Source organism: Puma concolor, chromosome B4, assembly GCF_028749965.1.
Source record: "Puma concolor isolate L17-30 chromosome B4, mPumCon1.1.hap2, whole genome shotgun sequence".
Lineage (NCBI taxonomy): Eukaryota > Metazoa > Chordata > Mammalia > Carnivora > Felidae > Puma > Puma concolor.
The window spans coordinates 89,142,361-89,162,551 of NC_141673.1; the positions used below are offsets into that span (position 1 = coordinate 89,142,361).

At 34.6% G+C, this 20,191-nt stretch overlaps 1 protein-coding gene and 1 pseudogene across 3 annotated transcripts in view; one reads left to right on the forward strand and one right to left on the reverse strand.

Annotated features, from left to right (window-relative positions):
• LOC112867300 (solute carrier organic anion transporter family member 1B3) overlaps positions 1 to 20,191 on the reverse strand; it is a 75,969-nt gene that overhangs the window by 40,155 nt on the left and 15,623 nt on the right. For 2 of the 3 annotated variants that reach the window (XM_086713948.1, XM_086713949.1), the window contains one exon: positions 2,949 to 3,090. In XM_086713948.1, the coding sequence (XP_086570074.1) occupies positions 2,949 to 3,090 (142 nt within the window). Of the gene's footprint in view, positions 1 to 2,948; positions 3,091 to 6,473; positions 6,605 to 20,191 lie in introns of those variants that run through there. The other variant, XM_086713950.1, reaches the window with a different exon arrangement.
• On the forward strand, positions 1,776 to 2,296 carry LOC112867420 (prefoldin subunit 4 pseudogene; annotated as a pseudogene).

Here is a 20,191-nt window from a genome sequence, read left to right on the forward strand (position 1 = left end):
CAGAGATGGTATTAGATCACAGAAAAGAAGAGCTTAAATTAAGTAGGGGTTACAAGAAAGTTTGCTGGAGGAGAGGCCATTTGAGATTTAATGTCTAGTATAAATTATTTAGATTAAAAAAGGGGAAGAAGAGTATTCCAAGTAGAGGAAGTCATGACCAACCTAATCCATCTGGAGCTACATGTATAACAGCAAATAGACACAAATCAAGAATTACTAAAGCAGTTGATAGGGAAAAAAAAATTCAATAAAAGTGCCAAAATGAACTGGTAGATAAAGTAACTTATAGAGAAACAGTTAAATAAGGAAACTAAAAAGCGGAGGAACTGAAAAAATCCAGTTAGTATCTCTAGAGGTACTATGGTATAATGCATCCATAAAATAAGAACTGGCAGACTAAAAATAGAGAATAATAAGAATTTTTGTAAATCAAAAATAGTAAGGGATGTCTGGGTAACTACATTGGTTAAGTGTCCAACTTCAGCTCAGCGCCTAGAGCCTGCTTCAGGTTCTCTCTCTCTCTCTGCCCCTCCCCCCTCAAAAAATAAACATTAAAAAAAATTTTAAATAGTATAGAGAAATGTACATATTGGGAGCTAATAAGATAGAAGACAGTATCAGAGATTGATGGAAAATAAAGTCAATGAAAGTAGAATTTTAATGCTTATTTATTTTTGAAAGAGAGAGAGAGAGAAAGCGCGAGCAAGTGGGGGATGAACAGAGAGAGAGACAGAAACCAAAGCAGACTCCAGGCTCTGAGCTCTCAACGCAGACCCTGACATGGGGGCTCCAACCTATGAACCGCAATATCATGACCTATGCTAAAGTCGGTCGCTTAACCGAATGAGCCACCCAGGTGTTCCAAACAAAGGTAATTTTAGACAGAAAAAGTTAAAGGAACCAAACTGTGAGGAAATTTAATATTTGTCTTATATATGTTCCAGAAGAAAATAAATAATAGAGAGAAAGATACACATCTGAAAATAGAAAATAAATTCCCTGAGTTAAAGGGAAACCTTCAGTTAAAGTTAACCCCTCAGATACATGTCTCCAGAAGTAATAAAAAAAAAAAAAACAAAAAACAGCCCTGATATATGTTAGTAAAATTTCTGAAATTCAGAGATAAAGAGGAGGTACTCATCAGTGCATGACAAGGATATTTATAATGATGTCTTATATGTAATATTGGGTGTTAAAAGGCAGTAGGTAAATATTTTAAATGTACCAAGGAAAAGATTTTGAAATTTTAATTCCATACTCAAATTATTACTTGAATACAATGGTAAATATATTTTCCAACAAGCAAGAGCTTGGGAAATATGTTATGTGTTCAATTATTTGTGGGAAAATATAACAACTTAAAGATCTACTCCAGAAAAACTAAAGATGAGATTTGAAGTCATAAGATTCAAGTAACAGTGGTAAGCAAAGAAACCAGGAAAACCTAAAACCATGCCCACATAATTTCTGTCAAATAGCTACAAAGTTTAACAAAAATATTAAGAATCCATTCCTCAATAAAAAGAGACACACAGAAAATTACAATTTAAAGTTAATAATAATCCAAAACTAAAATTCTAGATGGTTTTATTAAATCTCAGAGGTGAAGAGTGAAGGATGCAAGGTGTCGATAACCTCTTAATCATGAAAAAGCGGAATTCATAATAAAAATATAGATGGGTCTTTCTTTATACAATTATTTTTTAAAATATTCAATAGCTAAATACACTTTAAATTAACTTAAAAGATAAACAGCAAACTTACAGAAAATATTTGTAATTAATACAGCATACATAATTTTTGAGTCCCCTCAAATCATTAAGAAGTCTAAAAAGGGACCAAAATGGTGGGCACCACGAAGAAGGGGGATGCAGAAGATGTCAATGTTACTTTTGAAGACCAATAAAAAGATGAGCAAACATGCACAGAATGCAAGTAGAACAACAGAGCTGAAGGAAGAAATAAGACGTGAAAAAGATACAACTGTAAAATTTACAAGTTGTTGTGAGGACATCACGCTTACAAGGTGATGACCACTTAATCATATCTTATCAAATCGGTGATATTTTCACCAGTCATCCTCAAGAAGAAACACAGGACATGTTAGGAGAAGCAAAGAAAAATTTGCAAAAGTAAACTAATGCCTTAAAATCCAGAATGGAATTAATTCAGTGGGTGTTAGCAGATTCAATTACATGCAAAATTCGAGAGCAACATAAACCTTGAAGCTGATGAAAGTTAAACATTTTATAATACTTTTTAATATTTGTTCAATAATTGGATATTATTTAAAATGAAAAAATTCTGAAGGGGGGAAGGCAAAGGTAATAAGCTATGAATTCATAAAGTAAGAGAAAATATTGTCCAGTAATAATATAAAACCTCACTGTTATTAGAGATATCTGAATTAAAGAAAACAAAGCAATACATTCAATGTTCTATAAAAAAAACCTTTCACCCCAAATTTTATACCCAGTCAAACAGTAGAACAGAGGTTGCTCCAAAGCTGTTCCTCCTTCCTTAAATCATCAGAGTCATAATCCTCTCTCCAAACTTTAAAAAAAATTTTTTTTTTTCACTAGGGCACCTTGAGAGAGGAAAGGTACAGCCCTAAAAAGTATTAGCTGCAAGCAATGAGTTTGTATAAATCAGCATTTCTCAACCTCTACATTATTGACATTCTAAGTTAGATTAATTCTTTTTTGTGGGGATTGTCCTGTGCATTGTAGGATTTTTAGTGGCACTCTTACCCTCTACTACTAGATGTCTATAACAATCTCCCTCCCCCCAGTTATGACAACCAAAAGTGACATCAGATATCATCAAATTGCCCCTGGGGTGGGGGATAGAATTTACTCCTAAGAATCAATGGTGTAGAGCTTTTATGAACAGTTTTACCTCAACAAATCTGGTTACTAAGTAATAATAAAAATAGAAATAAAAATTACCCATTTCAAAGCCTCCATCAATTAAGCCAGAAACAGAAGATGATATGTCAAATCTCTTTTCTATCTGAGTGATGGAACTTTTCATAACAACTCCACCGAGTGCCTTACACATAAAGCTGAGTGACAGGGCTACTAAGAACATCTATGAAAAAGCAGAAAGAAAAGTTAAAATGATTAATAAAAAGACTATAATGCTTATATATGCATAGAATTAAAAATGGCTTATCTTATTTACTTAAAAACATTATTTTTATCATAAAAAGCATACCCACCTTTCCTATATACCAGTTGGTACTTTAACATTACCTAGTCCTTTAACATTACCATTGCTACATTGATAAAGCGTCATTTTCTAATTTGGTTACAACATCAGGTAATTAGAGCAGGACAGTCAAGGCTGTTATTTTTTATTTAATATTATTAAAGATTTCTAGATGATGTCTGAGATGGCCATGGTGATAAGATATTCTTTATTCCTTCATGAACAGTATAGACTAACTGAGAGGGAAGTGGCTAGACATTCTCAAAGGTGGCATTTCTAGGAATTCAGCTAGAAATGGAACTTTTTTTTAAATTTATAAATCATCACTATTATTGGAGAACAAATTAAAATGAAAACAACAAATTATTCAATGTTCTAAAAAAATACTTTAACTCTAGTGGTTATAGGTGTTTTATTTTCAAATTAATTTTAACAAAATTTGTTGATTTACCCATAAGCAAATTCCTTTTAAATCTAGCATTAAAATATTATTTTGTTATTGACTGGATGTTTGTGTCACCACCAAATTCATATGCTAAAATCCTGAACCCTAATGTGATGATATTTGGAGATGGGTTCTTTGGGAATTAAGTCATAAAGATAGAGCCCTCATGATAGGATTAGTGTCCTTATAAAAGCTTACTTTCTCTTTCTGCTCTGTGAGGACACAAGAAGGTACTATCTGAAAATGAGGAAGAGTGTTCCCACCAGAACCCAACAATGCTGGTATCCAGATCTTAAGACTTTCAGTCCCCAGAACTATGAGAAATAATTTCTGTTGTTTAAGCCACCTTGTCTGTGGTATATTCTTTATAGTAACCCAAGCCGATTCAGACAGGTCTTTCTCATTGCCTTCTACACCACTGTGGGTAGCAACATCATGTTCAGCCTATTAGATCTTTCTGCTTCTGCTCTCATCCTCCCTCTCAACACAGTAACTACAAAAATTCTTTCAAAATAAAAATTGGATCATGCCATTACTCCCTGTTTTCCCATCTCACTCTTAGTAATATCTAGTTTTTCCGATGGCCTACAAGACCCTAAATGATCTGTCCTCCCCACCCCAACTATCTGTTCCCCACAAGTATTCCCTCTTACTCTTCTGATCTCATCTTCTGTTACTCTACTTCTTACTCATTCCTCTCCATCCACACTAGTCTTCTTCTTGTACCTTGAGCATCCCAGGCTTATTATTTTGCCTCAGGTTATTTGTTCTTGCTTTTATTCCTACAAGGAAAACTCTTCCCCATAGTTATGTCCCTATCACTCACTCCCTCACATCCTTGAGGGTTTTGCTCAATGAAACTGTGTTGATCTTTTGTCTAACTATAACCTAGTATGTGTCTTGCATGAGGTCATGCTTGGAAAAAGAGATAAAAGGCCCAATACAGCCGTTCCATGGCTGGAAAGATGTGTGTACTTTCATTCTGCATATGGAATTTTGATGAAGTTGAAAAGACTTGAGAAAAGTTGTAAATGTTACCACTTATTAGAAATAATTAAGCGTTCTTCTATAAGATATAGGAAGTCATCCAAGAGTGAAACACAAAAGGTGGAATGATATCAAAATCAATTTTACTAAATTGGTGAAGGGAACAACAAGACTCACAGGACAAAGATATTAAATTTGTCCAGCAGGATTAGAAAAAAATTGTATGAATATTTTCTTCAAGGAATGCCAATTAGGAATTCTTGTAGAATTATTTACTGTATTTACATTATAAAAGAGAAATTAAAATTTTCAGGTTCTAATCATTTCCCAAAAATAATCATGTTACTGACATCAGAAATTAAGAAATGTAGATGGGAATGATGTCAGCAAGATGACAGAATAGGAGCCCCCAACCCACCTTCCCCCATGGATACATAGATTTAACAACAACAACTGAACAAATACCTCTATGAGAAATCCAGAAACCACTTAAAACATTTTTGCATCCTAGAGAGTGTGAAGCCAACCATGCAAGCCCAGTAGGAAAATCTGACACTGTCAACTTTCTTGCCAACTGGGACAAAACCCCCAACTCCTATATTCTCTATGGGGACCTAAAGCAGTAGAACTTATATCCAATGTTCTGACTTGTAAGGGGGCTGCATGAGGGACCAGTTTGTATCCAAGTACTGACAAGAGTAGATGGCCAGATTTGAGGCTCTGGGAACAAAGACAATAAACCATGCACCAGAATCGTGTAGTACCATGGATAGACACTAGGTGGAGAACCAGTACTGTAGTTTACTAACACAGGGAGGCTGCAGTATCTCAGACACCAGGAAGAACTTCTAAGTAGGCACTAGCAAACTTCTTCAAATAGCCCGGGGAGGAAACACACCCAGAAAAAAGTTGAGAGGTCTAGAGAATCTCTAGTCTGGCTAAGTAGTGAAACTTATCCCTGTACAAAACCACAGAGAATTGGCTGATTCTTCAAATGCCAAAATTCCAACAAGAAATAATAAGACATATAAAGAAACAGGGGACCACAACACATTTAAAAGAAGAAATTAAATCTCCAGAAATTGTCCCTAAAGAAATGGAGATATATGAATTGCCAGAAAATGAATTCAAATTTACCATCAAAGGGATATTCAATGGATTAAAATACAGAATAAATATACCTCTAAATGAAATCAGAAAAACAATGCGTAAGCAAAGTGAAATTATTAATGAAGAAATAGAAACTAGGAAGAAGAACCTAAGAGAAGTTCTGGAACTGAAGAAGATATTGCCTGAATGGAAACTTCACTAGAGAGATTCAAAATTAAACAGAAAAGAATCAATAAATTCAAAGACTGACCCAAGGGGAAAAAAATTAATAAAAATGAAGAATATAAAAGACCTATGGTACACCATCATGAAGCAGAACAGTATATGCATTATGAGAATGCCAGAAGAAGAAAGAGAAAGAGGCAGAAAAATTATTTGACGACAATGGACCCAAATTTTCCTAATCTGAGTGAAGAAATTTTAGGAATTTAAAGAAGTTCATCTAGGATAAAATATAATGAGACCTACACCAAGACACATCACAATCAAATTGTCAAAAGTCACAGACAAAAAGAAAATCTTGAAAGCAATAGGAGAAAAGTAACTCATCACACACAAGGCAATTTCCATTAGATTATTGTCAGATTTTTCAGCAAAACAACCTTTCAGGCTAGAAAGGAATATAATATAATATTCAAAATATTGAAAGTAAAAGACTGCCACCAAGAATACTATATCTGGCGAAATTGTCCTTTAAGAGCAAGGAGAAATCAAGACTTACCCAGATAAGTCAAAGCTGAGGGAATTCATCACACTGGATCTGCCCTACAAGAAACACTGAAGGTTCTACAAGTTGAAGTGAATGGGTGATGAATAGCAACACAAAACGATATCAAATGAAAAATTCCCTAGTAAAGGAAATATAAATTCCTGTATTATTGTAATGTAGGTGAGTAAATCACTTATAAATCTAATTTAGATTTTTAAAAGCATAAAGAGTCAATGTAAATTTATGTTAATGGACATGCAATATAAAAAGGATAATTGTGTCATTAACAACAAAGTGGGATGGAGGCAAATACATAAAAGTATAATTTTCATATACAGTTGAAGTTCAGTTGTTCTCAGTTTAAAATAGAGAACTGGGTGACTCAGTCGGTTAAGCGACCAACTTCAGCTCAGGTCATGATCTTGCCATCTGCAAGTTTGAGCCCTGCATCAGGCTCTGCGCTGATAGCTCAGAGCCTGGAGCCTGCTTTGGATTCTGTCTCCCTCTCTCCCTGCCCCTGCCCCATTCATGCTCTGTCTCTGTCTCTCGAAAATGAATAAACATTAAAAAAAAATTTAAAAATGGGGTGCCTGGGTGGCTCAGTTGGTTAAGTGTCCAACTTTGGCTCAGGTCACGATCTCATGGCTCAAGCCCACAGTGGGCTCTGTCCTGAATGATTGCTCAGAGCCTGGAGCCTGCTTCAGATTCTGTGTCTTCTTCCCTCTCTGTCCTTCCTCTGCTCATGCTCTGCCTCACTGTCTCTCAAAAATAAGTAAATGTAAAAAAGAATTTAAAAAAATAAAATAGATGGTTATAACTTTAACTTGTTTTATGTAATTGCAATGGTACCCACAAAGAACATGTCTATAGAATATACATAAAGGGAAATGAGAAGAGAATCAAAACATGCCATTACAAAGAAAGAAAGAAAGAAAGAAAGAAAGAAAGAAAGAAAGAAAGAAAAAGAAAGAAAGAAAGAAAATCAGCAAGAGAGGAAATGAGAACAAAAAATTTAAGAAAGGAAGAAAAACAATTGACAAAATGGCAATAGTTCTTTTCTATCCACAATTACTTTAAATGTAACTTGATTAAGTGCATCAATTAAAAGACATAGATTGTCTGAATTTATTTAAAAAATAAGATTCAACCATATACTGTCTATAAGAGATTCACTTTCAATCCAGGATACCAAAAGGCTAAAAATGAAAGGGTCTGTAATAACCTGGATGTTTCTGTCCCTTGAAAATTCATATTGAAAATCTAATCTCCAAAGTGATGGTATAAAGAAGTGTGGCCTTTGGGAGGTTATTATGTCATAAGGGCAGAGCCCCCATGAATAGGATTACTGTCCTTAAAAAAGAGACCCCAGGGGGACTCTCATGCCCTTTTTCCATGATATGAAGACACAATGAGAAAACAGCCATCTGTGAATCAGGAAAAAGCCATCTCCAGTAACCTAATCTGCTAATACCTCAGTCTCGGATTTCCCAACCTCCAAAACTAGGAGAAATAAGTTATTATTATTTAAGCCACCCAGTCTATGATTTTTTGGTTATAGTTACCCCCACAGGTGAGAAACAATATTTTATGCAAACAAAACCTAAAGAAAACAGGGATGACCATACTTTTGGCAGACAAAATAGTCTTTAAGCCAAAAAGTATTGCAAGAGACAAAGAAGGACAATATAATGAGAAAAGGGTCAATCATCAGGAAGATATAACAATTATAAATATGTATCTAACAGTAGGGCACTCAAATACATAAACACTGACAGAACTAATAGTAGAAACAGAAACATATTAAGAATAAGAGATTCAATACCCCACTTTCAATAGTACAACCAGACAAAAACCAACAGGGAAACAGAAGACGTGAACAACACCATAAGCCAATTAGACTCAATTGCACCCAGACATTTATAGAACACTCCATCTGTCAGAATATACACTCTCCTCAAGTGTACATGAAACATTTTTCAAGACAGACCATATGTTAGGTAATGAAGCAGTCTTAACAAATTTAATAAAATTGAAATCATACAATGTATTCTCACTGACTGCATGGAGTGACATTAAAAAATAATAGCAGAAGGAAACCAGGAAAATCCATAAATATGTAGAAATTAAACAACATCACCAAAAGATCAAAGAAGAAATCACTAGAGAATTTAGAAAAAATCTGGAGACAAATGAAAATGAAAACACAACATACCAAAACATATGGGATGTAGTAAAAGCACTGCTAAAATATAAGTATATAGTGATAAAAGATAACATTAAAAAAACAGAAAGATCTCAAATCAACAACCTATACTTATACCTCAACGGTCTAGAAAAAGAAGTAAGCCCAAAATTATCAAAAATAAGTAAATAATCAGGATTAGAGGAAAGATAAATGAAAAAAGGAATAGAAAAACATCAATGGAACTACGAGTTGGATTCTGAAGAAATCACCAAAATTGACAAACTCTTAGATTAACTGAAAAAAAAAGAGGAGGCTCAAATAACTAAAATTAGAAATTAAAGAGAAGACATTACAAATAGTATCACAGGAATAAAATAAATTATAAGACACTGCTATGAACTGTTATCTGCCAACAAATTGGGTAGCCTAGAAGAAATGGATAAGTTATTAGAGAAACAAGTTACCAGTATTGAATAATGAAGAAATAAAAAAATCTTTAACAGACCTATATCTAGTGATGAGACTGAAGCTGTAATTAAAAACCTCCCAACATAGAGAGCCCAGGACAGTTTCACTGGAGAATTCTACCAAACATTTAAAGAATTAATGGTAATCCTTCTCAGATTCTTCCAAAGAATTGAAGAGGGCACAAATTCATTAAATGAGGCCACATTACCTGATATCAATGTCAGACAAAGACATCACAAGGAAAGAAAACTACAGACCAATATCCCTGAAGAATATTGATATAAAAATTCTCAACAAAATACTAGTAAACAGTGTCCAACAGCACATACATCATAAACAAGTGGAATTTACAATTAGAATGCAAGTCTGACTCAACATATGAAAATCAATCAATGTAATACATCACATTAACAAAATGAAGAATAAAACCACAATCATCTCAATAGATACAGAAAAAGCATTTCACAAAATTCAACACTCTTATGATAAAAGCACTCAACAAACTAGGAATAGAAGCAAACTAACTCAACAGAATGAAGGCTGTATATAAAAAGCCCATATCTAACAGACTCAATGGGGAAATATTGAAAACTTTTCCTCTGAGATTAGGTACAAGGCAAGAATGCCAACTCTAGCCACTACTATCCAATGGCATACTGGAAAGTCTAGCCAGACCAATCAGACAAGAAAAAAAAAAATTAAAGGCATATAAACTGGAGAAGAAGTAAAATCATATTTTTACTATATTATTTATTTATAATTATACTTCCTACTTATTTATAATTTATGTAATTTATACTGTTACTACTATTTGCTCACAGATGACATGATCTTATATGTAAGAATCTATAAAGATTCTACACACAAAAAACTATTAGCACTAATAAGCAAGTACAACAAAGATACAGGATAAAAAATTAACACTCAAAAATCAGGTATGTTTCTATACACTGAAAATAATTAATCTGAAGAGAAAATTGAGAAAAGAATACCATTTATGATAGCATTAAAGTAATAAAATATTTAAGAATACACTTCAACAAAGATGGTGAAAGCCTTGTACACTGACAACTACAAAACATTGCTAAAGAAATCAAAGATCAAATAAATGGGACATCTGTGCTAGCAGACTGGAAGATGCGATATTGTTAAAAGGTCCGTATTACCCAAAGTTAAAATGTGCAACCTACTAAGTGGGGGTATGTTGATGATGAAGGGAGACATGTTAAACAAAGAAAGATGTATGTTTTCATGTATTGAGTGGGATACCCTAACTAACCACCTGTCAGTTTTCCCTGGGACCTCTCACCAGTGTGTTGTGGCTTGAAGCACCCTTGGAGCCACTTCCATGCTTTTCAGTTTTCTTCTCCTGCACAAGTCTTAGACTAGGATTTCTTTCTAATTCTTTTTACTAATTATCTTTCAGAAAACCCTCATGGTTTCTGATTTACAGAATATATCTCTTGTTTTCTAACACAGTTATGAGTTGCTTTTAATACCTCTTAGACTATTTATTAAAATTGGAGGGAGGAAGAGGTGGCTTCTGCCTTATTATTCTTAGCCTGCTATGAAGAACTGGAAGGCTTCAAGTTAGACCTCTCTTCTAATGAATAAATAGAAAAAATGTCATCAGGCTCTCCATCAAACTCAGATGCCTGACACATAATGAGCAAATACTCAATAAATGTTTTTGGGTTGTTGAAAAAATTATTATTCCTCCAATTCAGATTATAAATCTGGTACATAGTCAACATGTAGTGAAACCTCTCATTTCTTGGTTTCCTCAGTTCTTAGATGGCAATTATTACAACATGTTTATTATAATAAACAATGAGGATTAATTGAAAAAACATACATAAAATTTTTGACTTGCAGAAAGTGCTAGCCACACAGAAAGCACTCACAAGTGTGTTTTTATTACCATTGTGAACTACCATCAACCAGTTTTTAGGTTTAAGTTCATTTAGACCAAAACAGGATTTATGATCACTTAGCTAAATACAGTTTTATGCCATGCACTATTATAGGCATTGCAGAATCAATAATGAGTATATTGACAATATGATTTATTGACTATTTAAGAAATACAAAAGTGAACTCTCATCAAGCTCTCATTTGTGAAATCAAAGAAGAAAATTTCAGAAAAGTAATGGAACATATCATTAAAGCATATGTAAGTATAACTAAATACAAACTCTGTCCTGTAGAAGAAGGAATTTCTAAAAGTTCAGAGAAAACTTTTGTATAGTCCATGTCTCCAATCTTAAAAGGAAAATTAGCTCAAGATAAGAGAGGGACCTAAAAAAGTAAAAATCTCACAGTATAATTCTAAATTCCTTTTACAAATAAGAAAAAGGTAATAGATGGAAATACATAGACATCATAGAATCTCTCCAACGAGCTGGGATTTTAGAAGGATATGAAATGAATTAATATAGATAGATTTATAAATGAGCTTTAAAATTTTTTTTTAATGTTTATTTTTGACAGAGTGAGAGCGAGAGCGAGCGAGAGAGCATAAGCAGGGGAGGGGCAGAGAGACAGGGAGACACAAAATCCGAAGCAGGCTCCAGGCTTTGAGCTGTTTGCACAGAGCTTGATACAGGTCTTGAACTCATGAATGGTGAGATGATGACCTGAGCCAAAATTGGACATTTAACTGACTGAGCCACCCAGCTGCCCCAAATTGGGTTTTCTTTTAATCTATAACCCTATAAGATGGGCATTTTTAACCCTATTCCTAACACAGAACTGAGGTTCAGAGAAAGAATGACACGATGATTTTCTTAGAACTTAAAAAAAAAAATCAAAAGGAATAAGAAAGCTGAAATCTTGAGTGAAAAACATGTAAACACCTGTGCCATTAGGTAGAGAATTTAAGATTGAAAGATTTCAAAATAAAGATATAAATGTTCACAATTATCAAATAGAGTTTAAAGTATCACAGATAGAAAGAGACAACTGGCATGCAGATAAGAGATCAAATTGATATTTACCTGCAATCATGGCAAGTCAGTCTTTTAGCTTTTTGGCAAGAGTTCTGGAACTGAAGCGTGAAGACAGTTCCAAGTTTCCAATTGGTTACAAGTACAGCCAAGATTAACTCTGCTAACTCATCTGAACCTCAATTCATTTACTCAGCATTTATTGAGCAACTCCAATACAGCAATTACTCTGCTACATCTTGGAGTTGAGACAGGTGCAGAGTAAGAAGGGCAGAAAAAACTAGATGAAATAAATGTCCCAAATGAACTAGTAATTTCCTGGGGCAAAAACAATAAATAATTCCAGCATAATAATGTAATGAGTACTATAAATTTATAATGTTATGAATACATAGAAAAGATGATTAATTCTGTCTATAATGGTTAAAGTTTCTATAGGTGTGGTGACATGTGAACTAAGTCTTTAAGAGATAATAGAAACTGGGGTGCCTGGGTCGTTCAGTCAGTTAAATGTAGGACTTCAGCTCAGGTGATGATCTCGCAGTTCATGGGTATAAGCCCCGCATTGAGCTCTGTGCTGACAGCTCAGAGTCTGGAGTCTGCTTCAGATTCTGTGTCTCCCTCTCTTTCTGCCCCTCCCCTGCTCATGCTCTCTCCCTTTCTCAAAAATAAACAAACATTAATTTTTTTTAAAAGAGATAATAGTAACTTAGAAATTGAAGAAGAAACACTTTTAAAACAAAAAAGGAAACATGAAAAATCTGAGCAGTGGAAGAACACAGATCATTTGAAAAACAAAAAGAATATCTGTTAGGTGGAACATTAGAAATACGCAGACATTGGGGCGCCTGGGTGGCGCAGTCGGTTAAGCGTCTGACTTCAGCCAGGTCACGATCTCGCGGTCCGTGAGTTCGAGCCCCGCGTCGGGCTCTGGGCTGATGGCTCAGAGCCTGGAGCCTGTTTCCGATTCTGTGTCTCCCTCTCTCTCTGCCCCTCCCCCGTTCATGCTGTGTCTCTCTCTGTCCCAAAAATAAATAAACGTTGAAAAAAAAAATTAAAAAAAAAAAAAAAAAAAGAAATACGCAGACACTGGGAGATGAAATTGTATTTTTAAATGTAACATAAGGAGATCAAATTTTAGAGGGCCAATTCTGATATCCCTGTGAAAGATGGACTTATGACAAATTTATTTGAAAGCTGATTTCAGAAAATAAAGATGAGTTGGAAAGAAGGAAACAAAAAATCACAGACACTTTGGAGTTTAAGAGGAGACTCAATAAGATGTGGGAATAATAGAAAATGAGTTTTCTGATCTTGTTTTCTAGGTTTCTAGTTTGGATAACTGTATGCTATGAGCAATAGTTATGAGAAAATAACTATTATTGCTATTTGGGATGAGAAAAAGAGAGGTTTTGGGGTTAAAAACAATGAAGTCACAAATCAAGTTTGAGATACCTAAAAATAAACATACATCAAGCAGACACATCTGGCAGGTTTGGGGCTCAAGAGAGAGTTTTGTCTGGAGGTCCTTTGCAGATTTACTAGGGAATAGCTATATAATCCATTTTCAAGTTTATTCTGATGAGGGACGCTGCGGCAAGCTGAGGGCAAAACATAGGCTAACATAACCACTCTCCCCCAGGTGGAATGCGTGTGATATTCCTCGGACACTTCTGGCTACCCAAAAACAAAGGAAAGGAGTTTAAGTGCTTGCCACAGTAATGTGGAAAACTAAGAAAAATGAAAAAATTAAATTCCCTTACTGCCTATTACCCAATGACAAGTCCTTGAAACCCTCAGAATGACCTCCCTCTAGGATCTCAGCTGCTTCAAGGATGACACTTTGGTAGGGGCAAAAGAGAATCTTAGTTTAACATTATCTCAACCTTGAGTATCTTGTAAGTCTACTTCCTGTATCTCTACTGTCCCAAGGTATGTGCTGGCAATCATACTCCAAACTTACGACCCCCTGATATACATCTGAAGGGTCTCATGATTGATGTTTTATTAAAAGGTAATAAATGGCATTTTCCTAGCAACACCTAGCCCCTCAAGGTCCTGGAAACCTTGCTTCCAAAATATCTTAGAGACTTACTTTACCCCTAACCCCCTCCCAAACTGAGGGTATACAATGAGTTACCTGTCACTACCCCAGCACAGCTCTTCTTGCCCACAGGGCCTTTTCCCATGTTTTAATAAAATGACCTTTTTGCACCAAAGATGTCTTCAAGAATTCTTTCTTGTCTCTGGGCTCCAGACCACCCCACCCAACATCACCCCAAAACTTCATCAATTCCATTAAAAAATCTCATACCCTTTTTAAAAATATTCCTGTCCTTTCCACTACAAAGTGAGAGTTGTTTACATTTGCATAAATCAAATCTTATTTTTTGCATCACTTCTCAAGTATCCTTAGCAGGCTATATTATTCTCACTTTTCAATTTGTTTTTTCAGGGTTTTGTTTCAGGCTCTCTCTTTTTTTTTTTTTTTTTTTAACTCCACATACTCTTTCTAGGAAAGCTCCACAATTGCCATTGTTTTTATTACCACCTAGATGCTGATGATTACCAAATCTATATCTTGAGCCAAGACTGCTCTTGCTGAATTTTAGATGGCTTTTCCAAAGTGCCTACATTTGAACTCCATTCAGGCTCTTCATTGTTATGCACAGATCTCACTGTCTTCTTCCTCATTTTTCACCTCCTTTTCCTGGATCATCACATTCAACCTGCTGCCCAGGCCAGAGCTACTCTCTTATTGATTACCTCCAATCAATATTCCAAAGCTAAAAACGTAACCTTATAAATATCTCTTTTCAACATACTTCACTTTATATTTCTACTTAAATGACCATCATCTTTCACCCAGATTACCACCTTTTCTAAGCAGTATTTCTCATTCCTCGTTGTTATTCTTTTCACACTGCAGCCAGGGTGATTTTTAAATATGTATAACCATTTCCATTTCTAAAAGACCTCAGTAAATTCCCACTAAACTAATCCTCCAACAAATAACAATTATAAAGTCAAAGGGGAAAACAAAATCACCTGGAGGAACACAGGGGAGGGCAAACAAAAGCAGTCAGACTCTGGATGGGAGATGATACTTAGAAGAAAATGGTTAAGGTTAATTTCTCATTCTTATGGCTTTGAGGTAAGGTCACAGTACCTTCAAAGCTAAAACTCTTTTAGAAAAATTAGTCCTTTTAATCTGAAGAATAAGAAAGAAGAGTTTAGTTTAACCACAGTCACCTAAAAGTTAGGGGGAGATTCTTATAAAGAGATCCAGAGAAGGTAGGTGGTGGGATGGTGAGGGGAGGGGTGGAAAATTGGAAAATAGGGTGATTGTATACACTCATTAAATCTTTGTTGAAATTTAATCCTTCAATGTTTTCATTTTTATTCTTAGATTTCCTATGTTTCAAAACTTGTTTATTTTCCATGTTAATACGGTGATATAAGGCACTCTTAGCATGTTTTACTGAAAACCAAAATTTTCATGGTTGAAATCTACAAATTATTATTTGATTTTTTTTGTTTTTAGTTATCTCTTGAAAACTACATCTAATGTTTTTCCTGCCTTTTAAGGTCAAGGTATACAGCTTTTAAATTAATCTTAATTCAAAAATATTTATAATGTAAAATTATTATGCTATTTGCTTTAGTGAAATAAATTTATTTTTCTCTCATCTTCATGCTGTGCAAAAGAATTTCTAGTTAGGATGCTTTGTGAATGTCTTTGTTGTTAGCTCTCAACTTCCATAAGTTTTAATTTAATTTAGAATTGAATGTAAATATTATAAATTTAATACACTATTTCCAATTAGGATTCGAGGACAATATACTGATGTGTTTCAGAAAAATTAGGCTTCAGATACATTCTTTCTCTCTTCACCTCATTTTATTTCATATCTGGATTCTATATCTCATATTTTCCCCCTTCTTTTTCCTTATACCTCTTTCTCTTTGCACTGTTTTCTTGTTGGCAAAAGAAGAAAACTATCCATGGACTTGGTGTGCATGTGATGCAAGAAAACAAAATCTACTTTGCAATGACAAAGTCTAGATCCAGATGCCCCTTTTCCCACTTAATAACCTAATAAAGATGGAAATGTTACACTGAACTTCAGTTGCCTCATACATACAAGAACAATATAACTTTTAACTTATTTCATAGAAGTACTCTCAGTTTGAAAGGAAATTATGTTCCTGAATTCATGGAAATGTTTGTGAACGTTTGTCAGTACACCAAACATATATGAAATTTGGAATCCCTTTATTGATTTATCCTTTTTCTCTATTTATGAATACAAGACCTGTTTCTCAAACTTTGCTCCATTCACACTCTCTGTTTATATTAATTGTTCTTGGCAGTGGGAGAAGAATAGGAATAGTGTTGACTGCCAAGACCCTGCCTACAAGCTCTATAAGATATACTATAACTGAGTTAGAAAGATGTATATTATAGACTGAAAAATTATAAAGCACTTGTCTGATGCATAAATTGGGCAGTGCATCCCATACCTAAAGATTTAAGCAGTATTAAGTATCAACCTTCTGCTTTAAAAAAAAAAAAAGGTCTGTGTCTTATTTTTATTTTTTTAAAATTTTTTTCATGTTTATTTATTTTTGAGACAGAGAGAGAGCATGAATGAGGGAGGGTCAGAGAGAGAGGGAGACAAAGAATCTGAAGCTGGCTCCAGGCTCTGAGCTGTCAGCACAGAGCCCGATGTGGGGCTCAAACTCACAGACCATGAGATCATGACCTGAGCCAAAGTTGGATGCTTAACTGACTGAGAGCCACCCAGGTGCCCTGGTCTTTGTCTTTTTAAATCTATATTTCTTTTATTTAATATTGCTTTATATAATTTTAATATACTGAGACTTTTTAATTTTTTGAAATTTCCTTTTTTTCTATTACTAACTAGTTGTGAGCAACTATATTCTCATTAGCAGTCACTTTGGCTAAATAAACATCTTACAGTTAATTCCACTTGCAGCTTTTACAGTTTGTCATTTAAAAAACTTTTTAAATTTATTTATTTATTTTGAGAGAGAGAGGAAGAGAGAGAGAGGGAGAGAGGGAGGGAGAGCATGTGAGTGGGGAAGAGGCAGAGAGAGGGGGAGAGAGAGAATAGCAAGCAGGTTCTGTGCTGTCATCTCAGAGCCCAGTGTGGGGCTCAATCTCACAAACCATGAGTAGATGACCTGAGCCAAAATCAAGAGTCAGCCACTTAATTGACTGAGCTACTCAGGTGCCCCTAAAATATTTTTTAAGTTCATTTATTTATTTTGAGAGAGAGAAAACATGTAAGTGAGAGAAAGGCAGAGCAAAAGGGAGAGAGAGAATTCCAAGCTGGCTCTGTGCTGTCAGTGCAGAGACTAACTCGGGGCTCAATCCTAGAAACCATGAGATCATAACCTGAGCTGAAATCAAGAATCAGATGCTTAACCAGCTGAGCCACCCAGGTGCCTTACAGATTGTCATTTTTATTTCCGTGCATTTCCATCTTTCTTACTCAATTCATTTCAGTCAGTTTTATGTATTCACTGTCATAATCCCTAGCTTTTTGTGCTATCTTGGCATTGATTATGTGATTACCTTTAATTGCTTACAAATTTTAAAATGCTTTATTAAAAGGTGAACTTCAAAAAAAGTGTCATAAATTATGTCTTTAATATAATCATTTAAGTATAATGTTTTAATATGTACTAGAGTTTCAAAATGGCAGACTTTGACATAATTCCTTAATCATTTACTGTCACTTTCCTTTAAAAGAAATTAAGAGAAACCACCTAGCAACTAAAGGCCTCTGCTCTGAAATCTTCACAAGTTTATCTTCAACTTCACTTTTGTACTTTGGACTTGGTCTTGATCTTAGTTTCCCTGCTCAGCAATTACTCAACCTATTATATAATACACAGCGATTACATTTTTTTTGGCTGCATTCAATATAGTTGTATGACCCAGGGCAGCCTTGGAAGTCAATGTCTTCCACCTCAATGCAGGGAATGGTAATTATTGACCATACCTCAGTAGTAAGTGCCCCCCACAGTAAAATCAGGGTCTCTCAAAAGTCCTGACCAACAGAGGAGCTAAGCAAAGGAGGTAAGCCTGACTAATCTCGGGTAATTTCTTCCGTGGATATCTCCCTCAAAATTCCTAGACCTGTTTCTTCTTAGAAGACTGACAGAGCATTGTCAGAGGAATTTGGAAAAGTAAAGTGACATGTGTTTACTAGTGACTACTGTTCTTCACCCTAAGGTTTATCTCCCTTCCTTCTTCTTGAGCTGTTGGGGTTGACATCAGCAAGGGTCTGTTGTTTAGTCTCCCTGCTGTTGCATTATCAAAAAGAGGTAATCACCAGGACCCTTGGGTGGCTCAGTTGGTTAAGCAGTCGACTCTTGATTTTGGCTCACGTCATCATCTCGCTGTTTGTAAGATCAAGCCCCATATTGGACTCTGTGCTGACAGCAAGGAGCCTGCTTGATATGCTCTCTCTCCCTCTTTCTTTGCCACCCCCCTTCTCTCTGCCCCTCCCCTGCTCATGCTGTCTCTCTCTCTCTCTCAAAATGAATAAATGAACATTATAAAATTAAAAGAAAAAAATAATTTAAAAAGGGTAACCATCAAAACCAGAGACATATGACCTTAGGACAAAATAGTGAGAATGTAAGGAAGATAAAGCTCTTCAAAAGTAAGAAAAGAAAAAAAAATGCCTGGGATGTAGACATAAGTAGTAGATGTTTTTAGAAGATACGTCAAAGGAGTTTAAAGCAAGCATAATAAATACACAAAATGGATGAGGAAAAATATTAGCAAAAGGAAGGCAAAATAAAATAACAAAAAGAATAAGTGGAAAAGATGATATATGGAAAGTATAATACTTTAAAATAATATTTGAGATAAAAATAAGGATGATTTGGAAAACCAAATTGAGGATCTCATTCATAAAGAACTTTACTAAATAATAAATGCCTTAAAAGGGAAAAGGAATACAGAGGAGAGGAGGAATATTTAAAGAAACAATTTAACTTTACCAATATTCAGCAAAGATGAAAAACTTTAGGTTGAAAGGGACAACAGAATATCCAAAAAGGGTGATAAGGAAGAACCCATGCATGTATATGAGAAAACTAGGCACAGTGGATTGAAATTTAAGAATATTAACAGTAAAGAAAAATTTGAAGTCTTCCAGGAGAGATAGCACATCGCTTTTAAATAGCAAGAGTGGGTATAAAAACAAATAAACAAATAAAAAAAAACCCAAAACCACAAAACAGATGCAAAGAATAATATTTTTTTAAGTACTGAAATAAAAGAACACTGAACCTAGAATTTTACATTTGTCCAAATGGCCAATCAACTATAAAGATATATGTTCTTATGCATATAAGTTTTCAAAAAATTTGGCACATACAGACCCACATTAGAAACAGTATGGAAAGAGGTGCCTGGGTGGCTGGGTTAGTTAAGCATCATCTTCAACTCAGGTCATGATCTCAGAGTTCATGAGTTTGAGCCCCACATCAGGTTCTGTGCTGGCAGCTCAGAGCTTGAAGCCTGCTTCAGATTCTATGCCTCTCTCTCTCCCCCATTCACTCTGTCTCTCTTTCAAAAATAAATAAACATTATAAAAAAGAAAAAAGAAAAAAATTTGGGAAGATTTCCTTAAATAAAAGGAGAACCAGAACCAGGAGATGATGCATGAATTTGTAAAATAAGGTGGATAAATTTACATGGTAAATTTTGTTATTGTATTTAGAAAAATAAGAACAAAAATAGGAAAGGAGGAAAAATAGTTATGATATCTAAAAATTAAAATTTTAGATTTAAGATCCAAAGAGTATCAGTATGATAGAGGATAAGGAGACACATCCAAGGATAGGGAACATGCCTTTGGGTTTGCATTGTTATGGAAAAAGATAATATATCAATTAAAAAGTATAAGAAAACATTAAAAGGAGCATATAAATTAGGATAAATTGGTATAAGCTAATATAAACATTCCAAATATATCAACACATACAATACATGTAAATGGACACAAATATTTTAGTTTTGCTTTTTAAAAACAATATCCAACTGTACCATTTTTATAAAAGATGCCCCTAAATCATGAGGAAATTCT